Source organism: Sus scrofa, chromosome 5 (assembly GCF_000003025.6).
Source record: "Sus scrofa isolate TJ Tabasco breed Duroc chromosome 5, Sscrofa11.1, whole genome shotgun sequence".
Taxonomy (NCBI): Eukaryota; Metazoa; Chordata; class Mammalia; order Artiodactyla; family Suidae; genus Sus; species Sus scrofa.
Window position 1 is genome coordinate 16543119 of NC_010447.5, and position 23653 is coordinate 16566771.

Sequence of the window (23653 nt, forward strand, 5' to 3'; positions counted from 1 at the left end):
GGCATCCTTCACTAAGATAGAAAATTCAGGAGTTCCTGTTGTGACGCAGGGGTAACAAACCTGACTAGTATCTATGAGGATGCAGGTTCGATCCTTGGCCTCGCTCAGTGTGTTAAGGATCTGGCGTTGCTGTGAGCAGCAGTGTAGGTCGCAGATGTGGCTTGGATCTAGCGTGGCTGTGGCTGTGACGTAGGCCGGCAGCTACAGCTCTGATTCAGCCCCTAGCCCGGGAACGTCCATATGCTTTGGGGGTATGGCCCCAAAAAAGACAAAAAGAAAAAGATAAAAAATACGGCAAGAAGAATTTTCATGGGCAGGGGGTGGGGTGTTGGCTGTGTTGGGTTTCACAGCACTGTGGGTCTCTCAAGCAGATCAGTTGACCTGAGTCTGGATCTCTGGAGAGAGGTGTAGCTTGGAGCTAGAGAATCAGGAGTCATCAGTTATTCACCTGATTAAACAAAGTAAAAAGAGAAGAGGAAGAACAAACTTTCAGGGAATGGCAGCATGCAAGGGATGGGCACAGGAAGTGGAAGGGGCGGGGTAGAGAGAGAGAGTATGAGTAGGAAAGAGTGTCGTAAAAGCCAAGGAAGGCGAAAGTGTCAAGAAAGGTATCAGATGTTACTGAAAGGCCTGGGAAGTAAAATATGCAATATGTCCTTTTGATTTAACAACAAAAAAGTGGCTGATCTTGGTTAAAAAAAAAAAGCAGCTTCGTTGGAGCATTGTGGTGAAAACAAAATTATAGTTGACTGTTTTGTAGAAATGAACGGGCCATTTCTCAGTCTCCCCTCCAACCCGGAGCTGCTGATAGACGACCACAGCTCACGCACCTTTAACTCTGCCTGCCGTGCTTGTGTGTGTTTTTGGGTACTCTGCTTCTGTTAATCAACTCAAGTCACTTGTTTGTTTTAGCGCCTTTAGCAGCCACTTCACACTGCTGACTAATTAAACTTTGAAGACTTACTCACATGTACTTTTGTTGAGCTTTGTCATTCCCCAGTCGTATCTTTGGGTGATTAGAATCGGGGCCCTAGTACGTAGCCTCAGATATTTGTATGAAATGTTAAACTCAGCCCATCGCCATGGCCTTTCTAGGTTTCATTCTTGGATTCTACTTTTGTCATTTGAAATAACCCATTTTATTGTTTTTATGTTTTTTGTTTTTTGTGATTTTTTTTTTTTCTAGTATAAAACAAGCAAAGAAGGGAGTGTCATGGGAGTTACAGTGTCCCGCCTTGCAATGTTGTCTCACTGCCAAGCTCTGTCCCAGGCCTGCAATTATTCTGAAGGTCAGACTTTATCCCATGACTGCCTGCATTGTGAGCTCAGATGTGTGTGACTGTGAGCAGAGTGCTGGGTGACTGGATTCCAGTTAACGACCGCATTCAGAGGGAGATGTTCTGAGACACATTCCTGGCTTGCTTTTGCTTTCTTCTTTTTCACAAATATGCTGTGATTGAAAGGAACTAACATTCTGGGCAGACCACATATGTAAAGCATAATGTCTAGAGTGGAGACGTGGAAAACTAATTAAAACCATGTGTTTATTTGCTGTGGAATGCCAGGTATCTCATCTCCCTGTGCATATAGAGCTGCCACCAGCTATACATTGGGAGTCAGAGTCAGAGAAATTCTGCTACCAGAAAGCATAAATTAGTAGCTCCCATTGTCACTCTGCGGGTTAAGAATCTGACCAGCATCCATGAGGATACAGATTTGATCCCTGGCCTCGATCAGTGGTTTAAGGATCTGGTGTTGCCACAACCTGTGGCATAGGTCGCAGATTGGCTTGGATCCAGTGTTACTGAGGCTGTGGCGTAGGCCTCAGCTTTAGCTCCAATTTAACCCCTAGCCTGGGAACCCCTCATGCCGCAGGTTCTGCCATAAAAAGGGGGAAAAAAAAGAAAGCACAAATTAAAACACAGAAATGTATTCTGGATTATCAGACTTTGGATGTGTTGATAATATTGTGTAATGACTATTTCCCTTAGATTATTCCTCACAATATTAATTTTTAATGTTTGATTTTCCTTTCATAGAATGAAACATTAGTACATGCTCTTAGAGCAGCATTATAGAGCTGCATTCTTGTCTGATAAAGAAAAAATGTAGGAGTTACCGTTGTGGTTCAGTGGTAATGAACCCAACTAGGATCAATGAGGACTTGGGTTCAATCCCTGGCCTCGCTCAGTGGGTTAAGGGTGTGGCGTTTCCATGAGCTGTGATGTAGGTCGCAGACTCGGCTCAGATCCAGCGTTGCTGTGGCTGTGGCATAGACCAGCAGCTGCAACTCTGACTCGACCCCTAGCCTGGGAACTTCCATATGCCTCAGGTGCAGCCCTAAAAAGCAGAAAAGAAAAGAAAAAAGAAAAAATGTAGTGAAATCAGTCAAAATGCCAAGAGGATGATTGATTGAATTATAGTGCATTCATATAGGTTTATACTCTGAGGTATTAAAGCTCATATTCTTCAATATTAAAGATTGTTTCAGTATACATTAAGTGGAAATAAATTAGATACAGAGCAATATGTGGCAATTTTGTTATGTCTGATCTCTCTGTAAGTGTATAAACTTAGAAGTACACCTGCATGTATATAAACATAGCATATAGATGCATACGTACACCAAGGTTTTTTATTTTTTCTAGGAAGTATAGTTTTTTACATGCACTTGTGAAACTTCCAAAGCTTCTGAGTAAACATGTATTCCTTATATAGTTAGGAAAAAAATTACTGTCTCAAAGACAGTGCCTACATCAAAGAATTCCAAACTCATTTTCTCTTCTGTAACCATGTCACCCTGGGATCAGCTCCCCAGCCAAATTGAGGGGACCCTCAAGGACTCAGAAGACCCAGAGAGCTTTTAGTAGTTTCTGTAAAAGTACCAAATCAGTTGTTCATAGAGACAATTGACATAATTTTGCTCTTTAACATTAAAGGTAATTTCTTTGTGGTTTTTTTCCCCTGCTTTTCCTATTTTAGGAGAAACAGTAGTAAATGTTTTGGACTTTAAGAAAGATGCTGGGCTATGGCATGGCATGTTTGCGGTAAGCTACATAGAATTAAGGCTTTTGGTGTAAATTGTGCTTATGATTTAGATCATTGTGTGTGCTGTGTAACCACAAGCATCTTTCAGTGCTTGTTTGAAATTTAAGCCAAAAGATCACTAATGTTTTCCAGGTGAATTTGATTTTGTGATACAAATGGTAATTTTTTTTAAAGGGGAATATAATTCTATCTCTTCTTCACTGTGTGGGTCATACCTTTCCATAACAGTATGTAAGAGAACTTAAGACCAAAAAAATTAAAAACATTTGCTATGATGGCTCAAAGCTTAAAAACTCTACATAAGACTGTTCTTTAATGATTTTTTTTTTAAACTGTGTTTGAGGGTTACCTCTTTTCTGGAGAAAAGATTACATGAATATGTCTAGAACTTTGCAACTGTGGGTAATTAACCTTGCCACTGGACAAAATGTCTTGAATGGCTCTATGCCGCAATGCAAGAATAGCATTAACAAGATAGATCAGGCTACTTTCCATAATACAGGAACAGGTAACTTAGGTGCTAAGGGAGTTAGAAAAAGGCGAGTTCCTCTCAGCTGTGGCCTCAGTTTTTATGCAAGAAGTGATAGCTGACTGGGACTGAAAAATCAGTTAGATGTAGCCCACATAGAGATGTTTGGGGGTGGAATCAGAGGAGGGACATTTCAAGCGGGAAAAGCTGCATATGTAGCCTGCTGATTAGGAGGGGAGAGAGAAGAGATACAGGATCCCAGAACTGAAAGGACAAATGAAGCTTGGGGAAGAGGAGCGGGACCCCTTTTCTCCAAGGACCCCTCAAGTTAGTAAAAACCTGGTGGTCCCTTGGTGGCTCAGCAGATTAAGGATCCAGTATTGTTACTGCTGTGACTCAGATCTGCAGCTGTAGCATGGGTTCGATCCCTAGCCCCAGAATTTCTGCACATCACAGCAGTCAAAAAAAAAAAAAAAAAAGTAAAAGCATTTATTCCTTGAGCATATATACTTTCTAGTTCTTTTCTGAAGCCCTTCCCCTTTTAGGTTGTTTTGTTTTGTTTTTTGCTCTTTATGACCACACGTGGGGCCTATGGAAATTCCTAGGCTAGGGGTCTAATTGGAGCTGCAGCTGCCGGCCTACACCACAGCCGCAGCAACACCAGATCCAAGCCAAGTCTGCGACCTACACCACAGCTCATGGCAACACAGGATCCCTAACCCACTGGGCAAGACCAGAGATCGAACCCGCAACCTCATGGTTACTAGTCGAATTCGTTTCCACTGAGCCACAACAGGAACTCCATTATTTTTTTTTATCAGAGGTTGAAAAACCTTTTGAGGAGTTTGAGGGAATCTTCTCTCCGTGATACACAGAACAAGATAAGAGCATGTGTGAAGAAGTGGTTATAAACACCATTCTTTCCCTGAAATACAAAAGTTTGACAGCATAGCTAGAAACTTGGGGGAGAGAGGAAAAAGTGGTTGACAGTGGCATCTTGTTATCTTTGGACCACTTGGGTGCTAAACAAAAGGGCCATCTAAATACCAAGACTTAGTTACCATGTCAGGCTGAGTCTCCTTGGGGACAGGGCATCCTGGTGTGTTTGATTTGGGTGGCAGGAGAGACACCAGATTGCATGACACCCTCAGGTTCCTCAGCTTTATCTACTCAGACACCTCACAGGTCTGGGCAGGACCTCCTGTAAGCAACAGGGAAGCCCTGATTTCTTGCTGTGTAAGATGCAGCCCTTCATGGTATGTGGCAAGCATGAGCATGATGAAAGCACATCGCTCTTGGAGGGCAGTTTGGCAGTTATCTGTTCACTTTAAAAAGCACACATCCTGGAGTTCCCATCGTGGCACAGCAGAAAAGGAATCTAACTAGGAACCATGAGGTTGCAGGTTCCATCCCTGGCCTCGATCAGTGGGTTAATGATCCCAAATTTCTGTGAGCTGTGGTGTAGATCACAGCCGAGGCTCGGATCTGGCGTTGCTGTGGCTTTGGCGTAGGCCGGCAGCTACAGCTCCGATTGGACCCCTAGCCTGGGAACTCCATATGCCACCAGTGCGGCCCTAAAAAGACCAAAAAAAAAAAAAAAAAAAAAAAAGACTCAGCAATACAGCTTTCCTGTATCTGCCCTAGAGAAACACACTTGCCCATGGGCCTAGGGAAATGAGTATAAATATGGATTGTGTCTATCAGCAACAACAACAAAGTTGTTGGTAATAGGGAAATGCCTGAACAGATTGTGGTATAGTCATACCTTGGAATACTATGGAGCAGTTCCAAAAATTATGTCTCTCTTATACTGATGTGCATAGATTTAGCTCTAAACAATTTAAGTGAAAAAAAAGCACATTGCAGATAGATGTATAGTATGATGCCTTTTGTTAAAAAATACTTTTATTTTTCTGTGGGAACAAATATATATCTGTGAATACATAGAAAAAGGACTGGAAGGATCCATGCCAGGTTCGTAACAGTGATTATTTCTGAGGAGGAAAGGAGGACACTGTGTTTGAGAATGGATAGCAAAGGAGGCTTCAACCTTATAGTTCGTATTTTAGATTTTTTTTTTCAAAGAGCATGTATTGGAGTGTTGCGTAGTTAACATTGTTAATAAAATATCAGTTCAGTTTTAAAATTCTAAGATGTTTTAGGTATGACTTTTATCTTTGTTTGCTTTTCAGAATGTAATGAATAAGATGCACACCATTAGTGTGCCCTACTCGGTTATGAAGACCTGCCCTCTCTCTTGGGTCCAAAGAGTACATGCCCACAAAGGTAGTTACACACACACCCAAGCTTTAATTATGTGACTGTGTGAACTAAGATTGCAGGGATTTTCAAATTGTTCTTCTAAAGACAGAACTCTATGCCTTGGTGCTGTGATGGATTTTAAAGTTCAGTTACTATAAAATTAGATATGTTTTCTAGCTCATCTCACTTGATGTCATCTCACTTGATGTACTTTATTCTTTTTTTCTTTCTTTCTTTTTTAGGGCCATACCCGGGGCATATGGAGGTTCCCAGGCTAGGGGTCTAACTGGAGCTATTGCTGCCAGCCTACAGCACAGCCACAGAAATGTCAGATCCGAGCCGTGTCTGCGACCTATACCACAGCTCACGGCAACGCCAGATCCTTAACCTCCTGAGCAAGGCCAGGGATGGAACCCAAAACCTCATGGTTCTAGTCGGATTCGTTAACCACTGAGCCAAGACGGGAACTCCTATACTTTGTTCTTAAGAATTGAGATGACTGTGCCTGAATCTGAGCCCTGAATTATATATATTGGGTGCTTTGGTGTTCAGGGCTTCCACAGCCTCCCTGCAGGCCACAGTGAGCAAGACAGTCATGCGTCCAGTCAGTTCCCTGTGACCTCAGAGCACCTGGCACAATTTCTTTGAAACCTTTTTTATTTTCTCTGAGTGACCATCTCATGATTCCTAAAATAAGGAAAAATGTCTTTATTACAGTATATTAAATATCTACCAATTTTAGCACGCATGTTGACTTTATCCCCTTTGCATTCATAGCCAAGGTGGCTTTAGTGAAATGCCGAGACTTGCACTGGGCTATGATGGCACATCGGGACCAGAGAGATGTGAGCTTGAGTTCCCTCCGGATGTTGATTGTGACTGATGGAGCTAATCCCTGTGAGTATTTCCAGAGTGTCAGTCTGGGGATAGCCTTCGCTTAGGTAGGTTGAGGTTTTCACCCCCTTCTGTAAGCACTTTTTTAAAAAAACATCTGTATTGAGAGATAATTCACATACCATAAAACTCACTCACGTAAAGTACAGTTTTGTGTTTCAGTACATTCACAGTTACACAGCTGTAACCATCGACCTAAGTTTAGAACGTCGTTATCCCCGAGAGAAATCCTGCGCCCATTAGTAGTCCCTCCCCGGTTCTCATCCTCTGTCCCCCAGCCCTAGGCAACTGCTAACCTACTCCCTGCCTCTCTCTGTTTACCTATTTTTGACATTTCTTATAAATGTAGTTGTGCTGTATGCAGTCTTTTGTGCCTGGCTCCTTTCCTTCCGCGTACTGTAAGGGTTCATCCATGTTGTAGCATGCGTCTGTACTTTACTCTTTTTTATAGCCGTGTCATAGTCCATTGTATAGATAGGCTACGTTTTTATGTAGTCATTTGTCATTTGGTGGAGCTATAGGCTTCTGAAACCACTCCTTGCTCACTCATTTAAGTCCTTTCATGTAAATAAAAAAAAAGGCGGTAAGAAGGTGACTTGATGTAACCACATGTCCAAACTTTATGTAAATTCCCTGTCAGCAAATCAAAGGAGTTTTCAAAAGTTTTTAGAGCTCTTATTCTCTCACCTCCTTTTCCCCACACACACCTCCTCCAGGGTAGAATCGGGTAAAGCGTTAGACACTACGCTGTTCTTTGTTATCAGCGGATTTTGTCAGTAGTCTCAGTGATCATCCTGATGTGAAACCCAGACCCAGGACTGACCTTGATGAGAAACAAGTCAGAGAACACATGACGCGGATGGAACGAAGCCAGAATATTAATAGAATTGAGCCCTGGCTAAAATGCAGTGGTTACTTCAGGAAGCGTTGCTTGCTTCCAAACCGGCTGCCTGTTGCCTGCAGTGCATCTCTGCTGTTGCTTGGGCAGTTTGGTAGGAGCAGCCTTCTTCTAAGTTGTAACTTTAAACAGTGTCAGTGACCTTTCTTGGGCTGGATGAGCATGCATTTGTCCTTGAAACCTATCAGCCATCTCACAGGCACAGTAGAGTATTTGCATGGAATTAATTACTCCATATAAATGTGTCGACTTTCTACCATTTACCAGTTTCCTGCAGTAATGAAAATCACATTTCAGCTTTCAAGTTGATCTGTTTCAACTCCTCAGGGTCTGTGTCATCCTGTGATGCCTTCCTGAGTCTGTTCCAAAGCCATGGTCTGAAACCTGAGGCCATCTGTCCATGTGCTACTTCTGCTGAAGCCATGACAGTTGCAATCCGCAGGTATTGTTCAGAATGTTCGTTCTCTTGATGTCTGTTACAGCTTCAATCAAATGTGCAGAATTGACCAGGTAGTGACAAGGGGTATGATCTAATTTTCTGCTTCATAAACCTGAAAGTGAAAATGACTTTGTATGGCAGTTGGAGGCATTTCATTTTTCCCTCTCCTGGTAAATTGAAATTTTACATTAATTATTCTCATCTCGTATTTGTGAGTTAGTTTTCTTTTTCTCTTGTTTTGCTTTTCAGAATCCTTAGTTAGACTAGAAATAGACTGGTTTTTTTTTGGCTTTTGGCTTTTGGCTTTTTAGGGTTGCACCTGCGGCACATGGAGGATACCAGGCTAGGGGTCCAGTCAGAGCTACGGCTGCTGGCATACGCCAGAGCCACAGCAACGTCGGATCCGAGCCTTGTCTTCGACCTACGCCACAGCTCACGGCAACACTGCATCCCATCCTAGTGGGATTTGTTTCTGCTGTACCATGACAGGAACTCTGAAATAGACTGTTCTTGATTGTGGCTTATGTATAGAAAGTAGTATACCCAAGCCAATATATTCTTTGTCTTTTTTATTTATTATTTATTTATTTATTTATTTTTTGTCTTTCTATGGCCAAACCTGTGGCATATGGAGGTTCCCAGGCTAGGGGTTTAATCAGAGTTGCTGCCGGCCTACGCCAGAGCCACAGCAACGCCAGATCCGAGCCACATCTGCGACCTACACCACAGCTCACCACAACACCAGATCCTTAACCCACTGAGCGAGGCCAGGGATTGAACCTGAAACCTCAAGGTTCCTAGTCAGATTTGTTTCCACTGCGCCACGACGGGAACTCCATAAGCCAGTATATTCTTTTTTTTTTTTTTTTTTTTTTTTTGTCTTTTTGCCATTTCTAGGGCCGCTCCTGCAGCATATGGGGTTCCCAGGCTAGGGGTCGAATTGGAGCTGTAGCCACTGGCCTACGCCAGAGCCACAGCAACGCCAGATCCGAGCCACATCTGCAACCTACACCACAGCTCACCACAACACCAGATCCTTAACCCACTGGGCAAAGCCAGGGATCGAACCTGCAAATTCATGGTTCCTAGTCGTATTCGTTAACCACTGAGCCACAACGGGAACTCCTAAGCCAATATATTCTTAACAACTGATTAAAATTTACTTTTTCAACCCAAATGATTGTTGACTATGCTTTGCGTATGTGAGTTTGATTAATTTGGCATGTTTTTGGTAGAGAAAATGAGTTGTGTGTGTGTGGTAGCCAGAGGAAGTTTCCTTTCCTATATTCATATTTTTCTCTTAGTATCATTCAACTTAGCAAATTTGATGGTTTATTTTGTTTCCAGGCCTGGAGTTCCAGGGGCCCCTTTGCCGGGAAGAGCCATTCTCTCCATGAATGGATTGAGCTATGGGGTAATCCGAGTGAATACTGAAGATAAAAATTCAGCACTGACAGTCCAGGATGTGGGACATGTAATGCCTGGGGGTGAGTTCTCAGGAGCACTCTTTGGCTTTTCGTGAGGATTTGTCTTTAGAGACAGTGGAGCCTGAGGAAACATGAGATCCAAAACTAGGAATGTGGAGTTCCCATCATGGCTCAGTGGTTAACCAACCTGACTGGTATCCATGAGAACACAGGTTCGATCCCTGGCATTGCTCAGTGGGTTAAGGATCCATTGTTGCTGTGAGCTGTGGTGTAGGTCGCAGACACGGCTCAGATACAGGTTGCTGTGGCTGTGGTGTAGGCCAGCAGCTACAGCTGCAATTTGACTCCTAGCCTGGGAGCCTTCATATGCGCGGGTGTGGCCCTAAGAAGACAAAAGAAAAAACAAAAAACCAAAGCTAGGAATGCAAAATTTAGTAGTCACTTATTTTCTCAAAGGCTCTCTAACATTTAAATAATTCTAATCAAATTTACCTTCCAGCAAAATTGTGTGATTTAGTTGTGAATGCCTCTGTTACCACTGTTCATGTGGAAAGCTAAGTACTGGAGTTCCTGTCATGGCGCAGTGGTTAACGAATACGACTAGGAACCATGAGGTTGCGGGTTCGATCCCTGCCCTTGCTCAGTGGGTTAAGGATCCGGCGTTGCTGTGAGCTGTGGTCTAGGTCACAGACGCGGCCTCGGATCCCGCATTGCTGTGGCTCTGGCCTAGGCCAGTGGCTACAGCTCCGATTCGACCCCTAGCCTGGGAACCTCCATATGCTGAGGGAGCGGCCCAAGAAATGGCAAAAAGACAAGAAAAAAAAAAAGAAAGAAAAGAAAGCTGAGTACTGAGTGATACTGAAGTTTTCCATTTTCCTCTGTAATTGCCACAATGTTGTGGCTGCAGAAGGGGTACACTGCTTTTTGCCTGTTAAGTTTGATTGGTGAAAGGGTAGTTCATTTAACCTGTTTCCTTCAACTTTGCAGTCATTTTTAATAAGTCACTGTCTCTAAAACTTCAACTTGCATCTGTTGTATGTTTTGTTTGTTGAATTTATTTTTTTGTTATTAGTGATTTTCTTTTTTTTTCTAAGTTTTACTGAAGTGTAGTTGATGTAGAGTGTTGTGTTAATTTCTGATGTTAAACAAAGTGATTTGGTTTTACGTATATACAGATCCATTCTTTTTCAGATTCTTTTCCCAAATAGGTTATTCCAGAATATCGGGTAGGGGTAGAAATCCCTGTGCTATAGAGCACGTCCCGTTGGCCAGTCATTCCATATACCTCAGTGTGCACGTGCCAATTCCAAATTCCCAGTCCATCCCTCCCCCTCCCCTACCTGTCCCTTTTGGTAACCATAGTTTGTTTCCAAAGCCTATGAGTCTGTTTCTGTTCTGCAAGTAAGTTCATTTATATCCTTTTTTAGATTTCACATATAAGTGATATCATATCATCTTTGTCTTTCACTCTGACTTATTTCACTTAGTATGATAATATCTGGTTGCATCCGTGTTGCTGCAAATGGCATTATTTCATTCTTTTTTATGGTGAAGTTATATTCCATTGTATATTATGTACCATATCTTTATCTATCCATTCCTCTGTCAGTGGACATTTAAGTTGCTTCCATGTCTGATTTTTTTTTTTTTTTTTGGCCACCATGTGGCATATGGAGTTCCCAGGGCCAGGATCAGATTCAAGCTGCATTTGTGACCTATGCTGCAATTGCAGCAACACCAGATCCTCCAAACCACAGGCTGGGGATCGAACCTGTGTCCTGGTGCTGCAGAGACACTGCCTATCCCATTGCACCACAGCATGAACTCCTAAACTTATTTATTTTTTAAAAAATTATCTTTTTGGCCACGCCCATGGCATGCAGTAGTTCCCAGGCCAGGGCTCCAACCTGCACCACAGCAACAACCCGAGTATTTGCAGAATTTTTATTTATTTATTTATTTATTTATTTATTTTCTTTTCTAGGGCTGCACCCATGGCATATGGAGATTCCCAGGCTAAGGGTCTGATTGGAGCTGTAGCCGCCGGCCTATGCCAGAGCCACAGCAACGCAGGATCCAAGCCGCGTCTGTGACCTACACCACAGCTCACAGCAACGCTGGATCCTTAACCCACTGAGCGATGCCAGGGATTGAACCCACCACCTCATGCTTCCTAATCGGATTCGTTAACCACTGAGCCATGACGGGAACTCCTTTGCTGAATTTTTAAAATTATTTACCATCAGGGCTAAAAGATAGAAATTTCAGATATACCTATGTATTGTCAGGTCTTTTTTTTTTAACATTCCTGTTTGGTATTCTTACTTGAGCCATTCATTAAATGTGAAACTTTTCTGGGTTCATAAGGACAAAGTCGTTTTTGTGAAGGTTTTCCAAACTATCCCTTGACTGTGCTTTCTGTACACTAGGGATGATGTGCATTGTGAAACCTGACGGACCTCCCCAACTCTGCAAAACAGACGAAATTGGAGAAATCTGTGTCAGCTCCAGAACAGGAGGCATGATGTACTTTGGGCTTGCTGGTGTGACAAAAAATACGTTTGAGGTACATGATATTCAGGTTTGGTGGGGAAAGTGCTGGGTGAGGTCACGGTGACCACAGGGCAGCCAAGCTGGCTGAGAGGAAGTAGCTCAGTATAGCCCTTGGGAGTGTGTTCTCCAGGGCTGGACTCCCGAGTCCACGCGCACTGGCTGACCTCAGGTAAGTTGTGTAACCCTTCTGTGCCCTGATTTCCTTTTCTTTTAAATGTGAGTAATCGGGAGTTCTCATTGCGGCACGGTAGAAACGAACCCAACTAGTATCTGTGAAGATGTGGGTTCAATCCCTGGCCTCACTCAGTGGGTTAAGGAACTGGCATTGCCGTGAGCTGTGGTGTGGGTCGAAGACATGGGTCGGATCCCGCATTGCTGTGGCTGTGGTGGAGGCCGGCAGCTATAGCTCTGATTAGACCTCTAGCCTGGGAGCTTCCACATGCCACAGGTACAGCCCTAAAAAGCTAGTATCTACCTCAGGGTTGCTATGACAACTAAACGAGCTAATGTTCATATAGTGCTTAGACCAGCACCTGGCACGCAGGAAGGGCTATTGTTTATCTGTTAAATATCCATCTTTCAAGAGGAGACTTGGCAGAGCCTCCTTGTCTGCCTGCTTGCATCTCTCACAAATGTCCTATCTTAATAAATTTCTTTCTTGCCTTTTAAAAAAAAAAAAAAGAGGAGACTTGAGTGGAGTTCCCACTGTGGTGCCATGGGTTAAGGATCTGGCATTTCCGTAGCTATGGCTCGGATTCAATCCTGGCCCAGGAACTTCCGTACGCCACAGGTGTGGCCAAAAAAAGGAAAAAAAAAAAAGCAAAAAAGAGTAGACTCGATTAAGCAGGCTTGTAGAGAGTAATGTAAACCAGAATGCCAACTCCCCCCCGAAAAATGAAAACCTGTCCTGTTGAGACGGCAGATTGCTCCCATTATTCAGTCTTTCAGTCGGAGAAATATTGATTGAGTGCCTTCTGTGTCTGGCACTATTGTAGATGCTTGTGGTACATCAAGAAAACAAACAAAACTCCTCAAATAGCTCATATTCCAGTGGAGCTAGTGCATCGTTTTCCTGTAGCCAGTTTGCATGTGAAGCCAAATTGCCTGGTAAGCCTGGAAATCAGAACAGGCATAATTAATTGTCTGTATTTCATAATTGGGATTAACTCGCCTTGGGGTACCTTTAAGGGAACAGAAAACTCCAGTTTATGGACCATGTCCCCTTCACACTAATCGGGGCATATAGGACCACTGCCAATTTTCAGGTCTTTGGCTTCCCTTTTCTGTAATCTAGACTAGCGGTCTCAGTCTCAGTATGGCAGGGCACATCTATGTACCATGCCATTTGAAAATCAGTGCATGTAATTGGGTAATAATAGATAAAAATGGCAGGAGAGTTGTGAGTGGGGGAGTGGCTGAAAAAGGCTCCATCATCTGTGTTTACACAGGCTGCAATGGTATAACAGAAATCATTAGGGAGTTCCCATCGTGGCGCAGCAGAAACGAATCCGACCAGAAACCATGAGGTGGCAGGTTCGATCCCTGGCCTCACTCAGTGGGTTAAGGATCTGGCGTTGCCGTGAGCTGTGGTGTAGGTCGCAAATGCAGCTCAGATCCTTCATTGCTGTGGCTGTGACGTAGGCCAGCGGCTACAGCTCTGATTGGACCCCTAGCCTGGGAAACTCCATGTGCCGCAGGTGCAGCCGTAAAAAGACAAAAGACGGGGGGAAAAATATATATATATATATCATTTAATGTCTATTATTACCACCACCATCGTACTCCTACATTCTTCGCCTGCCTTCAGAAATTGTGACCAATTCACAATTGGAAGTGGACATTCATAGACTTTTTTTTGGCTTTTTAGAGCTGCACTCTTGGCATATGGAAATTCCCAGGCTAGGGGTCAAATCCAAACTACAGCTGCTGGCCTATGCCAGAGCTACAACAACGCCAGGTCCGAGCCTCGTCTGCGACCTACACCACAGCTTACCACAACGTGGGATTGCTGACCCACTGAACAAGGCCAGGGGTCGAACCCATGTCCTCATGGATACTAGTTGGATTTATTTCCGCTGCACCACGAAGGGAACTCCTGACATTCATAAACTGTTTATTGCCGTTCTCTTAGTTTACTTTCACAGGTGATTACTTACCTCTGCTCAGTATATATACATTTTACTTATTCATTTATTTATTTATTTTGTCTTTTTGCCATTTCTTGGGCCACTCCCGCAGCGCATGGAGGTTCCCAGGCTAGGGGTCAAATCGGAGCTGTATCCACCGGCCTATGCCAGAGCCACAGTAACTTGGGAGCCGAGCCACATCTGTGACCTACACCATAGCTCACGGCAACACTGGATCCTTAACCCACTGAGCCATGACAGGAACTCCACATTTTACTAATTTATTTATTTATTTATTTATTTATTTATTTTTATTTTTATTTTTTTTGTCTTGTTGTTGTTGTTGCTATTTCTTGGGCCGCTCCCACGGCATGTGGAGGTTCCCAGGCTAGGGGTTGAATCAGAGCTGTAGCCACCGGCCTACGCCAGAGCCACAGCAACATGGGATCCGAGCCGCATCTGCAACCTACACCACAGCTCTCGGCAATGCCGGATCGTTAACCCACTGAGCAAGGGCAGGGACCGAACCCGCAACCTCATGGTTCCTAGTCGGATTCGTTAACCACTGCACCACGACGGGAACTCCCACATTTTACTAATTTAAATCTCACCTTGTTTTTCTTTTAAGTGCTTGGACTTCGTATGTTTCCAATATCTGATTTTTTTTCTTCATTGCATTTTCTTTATATAAACAAGATCCTCAAGAAGTGTTTTGAAGATATCAATAATATTTTATTATGTTGCTTTTCCTATGAGGGCAACTGCATTGCCAAAATCCTCAGATTTAATACTAAAGTTGTTAGGGCCATAGTGATGAAGAAATTTTGAAATTTGCAGTATAAATTTAATAATAGTGAAATAGAATAAAAATCCTAACCAAAAAGAAGAAAACAATTACGATGGTTTTACAAATTAAAGCGTCTAATATTTTTCCTAATGGATCTTTACATTTAGACTCTAAATTTTCCAATGTGGTTAATATTTCACTAGAACAAAAGACATAGTAATGGCTAGTCAGAAAATAAAAGTTATATTTAATTTAATTTTTTTTTTTTTTTTTTTTCTTTTTAGGGCCACACCTGCAGCATATGGAGGTTCCCAGGATAGGGGCTGAACTGGAGATGTAGCTGCTGGCCTGCGCCAGAGCCATAGCAACGCTGGATCCTTAACCCACTGAGCAGGGCCAAGGGTCAAACCTGTGTCTTCATGATAGTAGTCAGATTCATTTCTGCTGAGCCACAATGGAAACTCCAAAAGTTATATTTTAAAAATAAGCTACTAGGGGAGTTCCCATTGCGGCTCAGTGGTAACGAACTTGACTAGTATCCATGAGGATGCATGTTCGATCCCTGGTTCTGCTCAGTGGATTAAGGATCTGGTGTTGCCATGAGCTGTGATGTAGATCGCAGATACAGCTCAGATCTGGTGTGGCTGTGGCCTAGGCTGGCAGCTGAAGCGCCAATGCGACCCTTAACCTGGCAATTTCCATATGCTGTGGGTTCTGCCCTAAAAATAAGTTACTGGTGAGAAAACCTTTGTAACACATATGAACGCAAGGATAAGAAATCCATCCATAACTTTTGCATGCCCCAGGCATACCTGCCCCCCCTGAAAAAGAAAGAAATTAATCCATACTAGTAATAAAGAAATGCAGTTAAAATAACAGTGGAATTATCTTTTTTTTACCTACCAGATTGACAAAGTTTGGAAAAACTGACAACATATAATAGTAGCCAGAGTATAGGAAAAAACATTCTGATATGTCATTGGTGGAATGTAAATTTTGTAATAATTTTGTTGGACAGCCTGTTCAAATTGAAAAGACTCATTCTGGATTTCCCATCGTGGCTCAGTGGTTAACGAATCTGACTAGGGACCATGAGGTTGCAGGTTTGATCCCGGCCTTGCTCAGTGGATTAAGGATCCGGCTTTGCCGTGAGCTGTGGTGTAGGTCACAGATGCGGCTCGGATCCGGAGTTGATGTGGCTCTGGTGAAGGCCGGCGGCTACAGCCCTGATTCGACCCCTAGCCTGGGAATCTCCATATGCTGTGGGAGCGGCCCTAGAAAAGACAAAAAAAAAAATTTGTGAAAAATCAGAAACGACCTACCTAGCCAGAAAGACTTGTTATATTCTCATATTACTAACTTTGTTGGTTTCCTGAGTACTGACTCTGGGCTGGGAACTGTGCTTACATCTACAAATCTGTTGACATTCCCTTCCTCCTTTTTCTAAGCCTGGGAGAGGCACTGGGAGTTCCACTTTATGGCCAAAGAAACTGAGGTTTGGAGAAGTCTAGGAATCTACCCAAGGCCCATATTACTAGCAAGTAGCCAAGTCAGATGTTGACCTTAGACCTAACTCCAAGGTATATGTTGTCTCATCCCCTGTGTAACATGTGATGGTATATTAAGGAACTCTTCAAAGGGAGCTAGATTGACCAATTTGTAAAGGTATCCAACATATGTATATTATGTGAAACGTATAATATGTGAAAAAGCAAGTTAGAAAACTGTATATATGATATGATCCATTTATTTATGAATGTATGTAGTTAGTTATTTTTCGGGCCATGCCTACGGCATGTGGAAGTTCCTGAGCCAAGAATCGAACCCAGGCCACAGCAGTGACAACGCTGGATCCTTAACCTCTAGGCCACCAGGGAACTCCTGTGATGCCTTTTTAAAAAGTTCTTAATATATTAATCTAAAAAAATAGATAAAGAACAAGTTATAAATGTTTGCTATTCTTAAGGGGGTAAGAATTACCAGATTCATTATATGATTTTAATTTTCAACAAACATGTATTATTGAGTAGAAGTCTTTTTTTTTTTTTTTTAAGATTTTTAAAAAATCAAATGCATTTAAAAAAAACACAGATTTTGTTTCTTTTGTTTTTTTAGGTGATTCCAGTGAATTCTGCAGGCTCTCCTGTTGGGGATGTGCCATTCATCCGGTCAGGATTGCTGGGGTTTGTAGGGCCAGTAAGTGATGCTTTCATGTTTGTTTTGGTGCATCTGACCCAAATATTTGCACAAAACAAATTCTTGTTAGTCTAGGACCGTTACAGGGTTGCTTAACTTACATTTAGAGCAGAACTAAAAATGTTCTAAAATGAATTAATGTTTATTGCTTCCATTACCCAAAATCATTTTATTCCTTCAAACTAAGACATTATTTTTCATTTGTTTCCTTTGGGTTTTTTTTTTTTTTTCTTTCACTTTTAAGATGACATTTTTTATTTTCAAAACTCTTCACTTTTTCTTGCTACCTTTTGTTTCTTTGTTTGTTTTTGGTTTTTGGTTTTTTAGGGCCACACCAGTGGTACATGAAAGCTCCCAGGCTAGGAGTCGAATCAGAGCTTCAGCTTCTACCCTACACCACAGCCACAGCAACATGAGATCCAAGCCGCGTCTGTGACCCACACCGCAGCTCAAGGCAACACCGGATCCTCAATCCACTGGGCAAGGCCAGGGATCAAACCTGCGTCCTCATGGATACTAGTAGAGTTCCTTACTGCTCACCCACAATGGGAACTCCTCTTGCTATCTTTTTTGATTTGATTAATATGTTACAGTAAATTATAAGAGTGCTGAAAAAGTTACCTTTAATAGCAAAGGAAAACCGTAATAAACAGTGTACAAAGCATTTTCATACAGATTATCAGTACTGTACCAGATGTGACGGTAAATTCTTTGAATGAGAACAATTTGTTTTTCAGCGAATGGTATTTGGAGACACTGCACTTGATCTTAGCCAAAAGGCCGAGAAGCGATATATTTGGAGGCACTGAGTACCAAATCTGTTCTCAAAGAGCTCATAGTTACTTCCACAAGCCAGTGAGGAGGGCAGAGAGCCAGCGCATGAATGAAGGGCTTTGCATGACATAATGGAAAGTTTGAATTTTATTTTGTAAGTGGTAGACATTCCTTATCGTAGTTGAGCCCACATACCTCTCTTCCATCTCTCACTTCCTCCTCACCCTCTCTTTTTTCTCCTCCTGGTAGTTCAGATTAAATAAGAAAAGACTCAATTTTATTTCATGTCTTCCCCACCATTTATGGGTGATGGTGGGGGTGAGGGCATACCTCTAAGAGAATTGCTCTCCTAGAAAGAGACGTCTACACTTGCTGTCTTGACTTCTTCACTCAGTGCCAAGAAATTCTTAAATACCCAGCTGCTTTCATCTTCCCCTGTACCACTGAGGTCTAAGATGAGGCTCCAGCCATGGCTTCTGCATGCCAGGAAACAGGGCACAGGACGAAGTACAGTCCTCCTCTCTCTTAGGAGAGATTGTCTGAAGCTGCTGAGCAGCTCTTCTGCTTACATTGCATCGCTGTGAACTAGGCACATGGCCACACCTACTTGCATGGGAGGCCGAAATGCAGTCTTTACTTTGGTCAGCCATGCCCAGCTAGAAATTCTTTATGTTACTGTGAAAAAAAAGGAGAAATTGAGGAACTAGCAGTGACTGTCTCCTTCTCTTCATTTACTTCCACCGCAGCACTTTTCAGACTGTGTTGAAAATGGCTGATTCTTCTGGGATGACAGAAGGATAGGCCAGTAGCTTCTTGAGACTAGAGATTATGTCTTACTTACATAACCCAGTCAGTATATGGCACTGTCTTATGCTCAGTAAATCAGTGAGTCATATTCAAATGAAGATGATTAGATAATTGAGTATAACTAAGTAGTCAGTCCTAAAATTTAGGAATTCTATAATGAATGGGAAAAGTTGCTTATTGCAAATGAGTGTGTGAGAATTATTGATACTGATTATATGAAATAATAAATAATTGGATTATTTATACAGTGATGTTTTTAAGGCATTAACAGTAGTTTTCCCTGCATTTCAGTTATTTTAGTGAAAAAGTGAGGCTCCAACCATATTCCTTAGACCTTTATTAGCTTATTTCTAATCTTACCAGATGGAACATTACCCTTATAAATCTGAGACATTCACTGTCACATTAAAACTGTCTTAATCTCTTCCTCATTCCAGTGTTAAATGACTTAATTTTCTCCTCTGCATCCATCCCGTGATTAAGTACAGGAGATGAACTAGGACATAACCATGACTAGGAAAATGAACTGTGCACATGTGGTATCCTAGTTTTATTTTCTTCTAAAATCTGTCCCTGGGAGTTCCTGTTGTGGCGTGGAGGAAACTAATCTGACTAGGATCCATGAGGACACGGGTTTGATCCCTAGCCTCGCTCAGTGGCTTAGGGATCTGGCGTTGGCCGTGAGCTGTGGTGTGGGTCTCGGATGCAGTTCGGACCTGGCCTTGCTGTGGCTTTGGTGTAGGCCAGCAGCTGCAGCTCCGATTCAACCCCTAGCCTGGGAACTTCCATATGCCAAGAGTGTGGCCCTAAGAAAACCAAAAAGAAAGAAAGAAAAAGATCCTATTAATTGTAAGATGACTGTTTCTGAGATGTCAAGATGTGAAACACTTTCTTAGAATCCATAAAATACGGTATTGTTTTCTTATATTTCTATGAGAATTATTTCAAGGTGGAAATGACATTTCTGTTTTACTATTTAAGTGTGTAAATCATTGTTACCTCTCAGGGCAGCTTGGTCTTTGTGGTTGGAAAAATGGACGGGTTACTGATGGTTAGTGGCCGAAGACATAATGCTGATGACATTGTTGCTACTGGATTGGCTGTTGAATCAATAAAGACTGTTTATAGAGGAAGGTGAGTGGTACAAAGTTCAAATGTTAGCATTTCCAGTGGAGTCTAAAGTTATCTTTATTTTTTAATTTTTTTAAAGATATCTTTATAGGGTGATTTGAGTTGTATTCTGTAGATTCTCTTTCCAAGCGATGAGTTTGTTTTTGGTTAAGCGTAGCAGAAACCAGACTTTGAATACTTATTTTAAAGTGTCTGGTTCTTTGGCTGTAATTGAGAAGAATATGATAACCATATCCTGTATTTCAGTTTTTAATTATTACTATGTGTTGAACTCCAAGGACTGAGGAGAATTCTAAAGCACTGAACTTCTGGCATTCCTTCAGTACAGAAATCGTCCCATTCGGTCTGATTGAGCTAGGTGCCACTGTATAGGGGTTGTAAGAATCATGTCTAAGAATCATGTCTCTCACCTGATCTAACTAAATTATTATACCATTTTAATGCAGAGATTGACATAAGTACATAAGCACTAATTTTGAATTCCATGAATGAAGTCAATTAGATATCCTTTTTTCTTATTAATTCAAGAAAAGATATTTGGTAGATATTTGAATAATGGATATGCTATTCAGTAGTTTACGACCATGGATAGATGTCTTGAAAGCAGTCTTGTTGTCCCTTAGTTTTTGAATAAGTAAGAAAAATTAAACCAATGGAGAACCAGTTCCCAAAATGTGTAGTTTTTTGTAATGGTGTGGCTTCCTCTGAGAGGTAAAGTCCATGGGGCACTAGACCTGTCTTTGGTCACAGTCATATCCCCAGCACTCAGCACAGCTCCTGGCACGTGGTAGGTGTTCATTAAATATGTGTGGATAAAAGGAAAGAAGGAGAGGAGGTGGTCAGGCTTGCTGGCCATGTACTCCACCCTCCAGGAACCTCCCATTTATTTATTTATTTTCTTTTTAGGGCCGCACCTGCAGCATATGGACGTTCCCAGGCTAGAGTTGTAGCTGCTGGCCTACACCACAGCCACAGCAACGCCAGATCCCAGCCACATCTGCAACCTACACCACAGCCCATGGCAATGCCAGATCCTTAACCCACTGAGCGAAGCCAGGGATCGAACCCACGTCCTCACGGATGCTAGTTGGGCTCATTACTGCTGAGCCATGATGGGAACTCCCAGGGACTTCCCATGATTTCATGCGTTCATTCAGCAGATATTTATTGGGTGCCGACTGCGTGCCACCATAGGGAACGAGATGCTTCTGGAGATGCTGCAGAGCGCTGTGCAGGAATGACACTCGGGGGGGAGGGTGCCTGCCGCTTTATCCCTGCGGCCTGGGAATGCCTCACTAGCAAGGGGACGTTTGAGCGGAGACCTCACTCAGAACAGCCTCCTCCCCCTGGCCTCCCAGGTCCCCCGTGAGCACCCGGGCCTGGGTCTGACCTCTCCCCATCACTCTCTGCTTCACCACTCTGCTCCAGGCACACTGGCCTTCTTGCTGTTCCTCAAACCTGCCAAGCTCGTTCCTACCTCAGAACCTTTTCGCTTTCCGTTCCTTCTGCCCGGAAACCTCTTCCTCCAGATCTCCGCGCGGCCCGCGTCCTCACCTCATTCAGGTCTCTGCTCCGATGTCCGCTCCTCTGGGAGGTGCCGCCCAGCGCCCCCGCCTTCATAGCACGCCCCCCGCACACCGCCCCCTCCCCCCCGCCTCGGGTTCCTAGTGTGTATCACGACATGACGTTATTTCATATTTATTTGTTTGTTCTGTCCCTGACACATGAGCTCCACGAAGACAGGGACCGTCTTATTCATCACGACGTCCCATCATTCCCGATAGTGGTGCTTATTTAATACATGTCTTTTGAGTCCTCGTTTCTATGGCAATGATTGTGACGTTTTCTTTTCTAAACTCCTCATTCCTGGGCAGTGCGGTGGGGATGTCTCCTCTCTGTAGTTCCAATTGAGCAAAGCAAATAGGACTGGTTGTGAAGGGAGTCCTGATGTGTTTGATCTGTCTCTCTTAGAATTGCTGTGTTTTCTGTGTCTGTATTTTATGATGAGCGCATCGTGGTAGTTGCGGAACAAAGACCTGACGCTTCTGAGGAAGATAGTTTCCAGTGGATGAGCCGTGTGCTCCAGGTGAGTGCACCTGGGGTCTCTGTCTGGACGGCTGACTTTGTTGTTACAGGTGGCAGCAGCCACTGCTTAAGCATTTTCTTCGAAAAAAACCAGTTGTGCCACCTTATTTTTTTTCTTCCCCGTTGTTGCTGAAATATTCTGGGTAATGCTAGCAAAATCAGATGATTTATACCATGCTTCCTTGTGGACCACAAAGTATATATTTCCGCTCAGGCCACCAAAAACAATTGAATTTGACTAGCTTTGGCAAGTTCTTTCACTTTTTTGTGCCTGAGCATTTACTACCTGTGAACGTTTTAGGTGTCCAGATGTAAAACACATCTTTGACTGTAACCAGTCCCCGTGCCAATAGCTATAGTCTTATTCCTAGAGGCTCCAGGTGATGCCTGGAGTGTGAGGGATCCAAGAAAACATAAGATATTGTTCTTACTCTGGAAGAGCTTTACTCTGGAGTTAGAGATCTAGGTGAAATAAACCACTAGGGAAGAAGACAGGTTTGAGCTCAGTATAAAGGGTATGTTTCTAGAGGATATGTTTCTGTGTTTCTCAGTGTAGGGGGATGTGGCTGGAATGATGAAAAGAGCCTAGCGTTCATTTAGAATCATACTTTGAATCCCAGCTCCACTCTGTACCCCGTAAGTGCCTTGAAGCAGGTGACTTAGCCTCACGGAGTTTATTTTCCTAATCTGTAAAGTGGGGATAAAATTATCTGTATTACATAGCCGTTATAACGATTAATTGAGGGTAATTAGATAGTGAATTGAAATATTAAGTACCTGCATTCCATAAAAGACAATCGTGATTATTATTGACCTAAGAAAGAATATTAATCTAAGCATGATCTCCATCAAGGAGTTTAGAGAGGCCTGCTCTATCTAAATAACATCCCTTTTCATTGTGTCCCCTCACTCGTCCTTACTTTTCTACTCAGTATTTATCACTGTATGTGTTCATATTTATTATTTTCTACATCCACTGTAACAGAAGCCCCATGAAGGCCAAGACTTTCTCTCTCTCGTTCCCTATCAGTCCTCAGAACCCAATAGCTATGTTAGAACATCCTCAGACTAGGCTCAGTAAATAGTTATTGGATAAATGGATGGTCCAAAGAAAGTATGGGCTGTCCTTGCCGTAGCAGCTTATAGGTATTGAGATCGTTTCCAGTATCTTTAACGCGTCTGCGTGGGGCATTTGGATGTAGTTACTGCCAGTTAGTAGTGTTGTAGAAATGCTGCAAGCATGAGATAAGTGATAACACCAGATGACTTTTAAGGTTTCTTCCTGTTTCCAGGGTCTGTGGTTCTAAGTTATCAGCTGGTGTAGCATAGGTTGTTTGTAGTGGAAAATCAGAAAAAAGAGAGAGAATCTGCTGAAGATAGACTAGATAGAAAAAACTATGAAGAAAGTAGGACTGGGTGATCTCTGAAAGATGGCTAAAAGTCAGACCTGCAAAGAGAATGTTTTTTATACTGTTCATATTTTCAAACAGTATTTTCATACTGTTCGTATGCTTATTACTTCATTCAGAAAGAACTTCGGGGAATAGTAGTAGTGGAACCTTGTGGTGAGTTATGCATTTTTTTCCTGTTACAGGAAGTGAGTTCCCCAAGATACTTGTTATTTTTTTTTCCCCTGGAAAGCAACTATAGGAATTAAATGCAGTGCTAACTCATTAATCCACATTCCTGTTAAAGTCATTTGGGGTCTAATTTGGGCATGAAATAAGAGGACATTATTTTCTCTGTAGTTTCTTCGC

General features: G+C 42.6%; 1 protein-coding gene across 1 annotated transcript in view; it reads left to right on the plus strand.

Annotated features, from left to right (window-relative positions):
• DIP2B (disco interacting protein 2 homolog B) overlaps positions 1-23653 on the plus strand; it is a 230434-nt gene that overhangs the window by 170092 nt on the left and 36689 nt on the right. The window contains 10 exon segments of the mRNA XM_021091658.1: positions 1187-1289; positions 2983-3047; positions 5710-5803; positions 6557-6676; positions 7899-8013; positions 9358-9497; positions 11867-12003; positions 17019-17099; positions 19687-19814; positions 21783-21897. Of these exon segments, the coding sequence (XP_020947317.1) occupies positions 1187-1289; positions 2983-3047; positions 5710-5803; positions 6557-6676; positions 7899-8013; positions 9358-9497; positions 11867-12003; positions 17019-17099; positions 19687-19814; positions 21783-21897 (1098 nt within the window).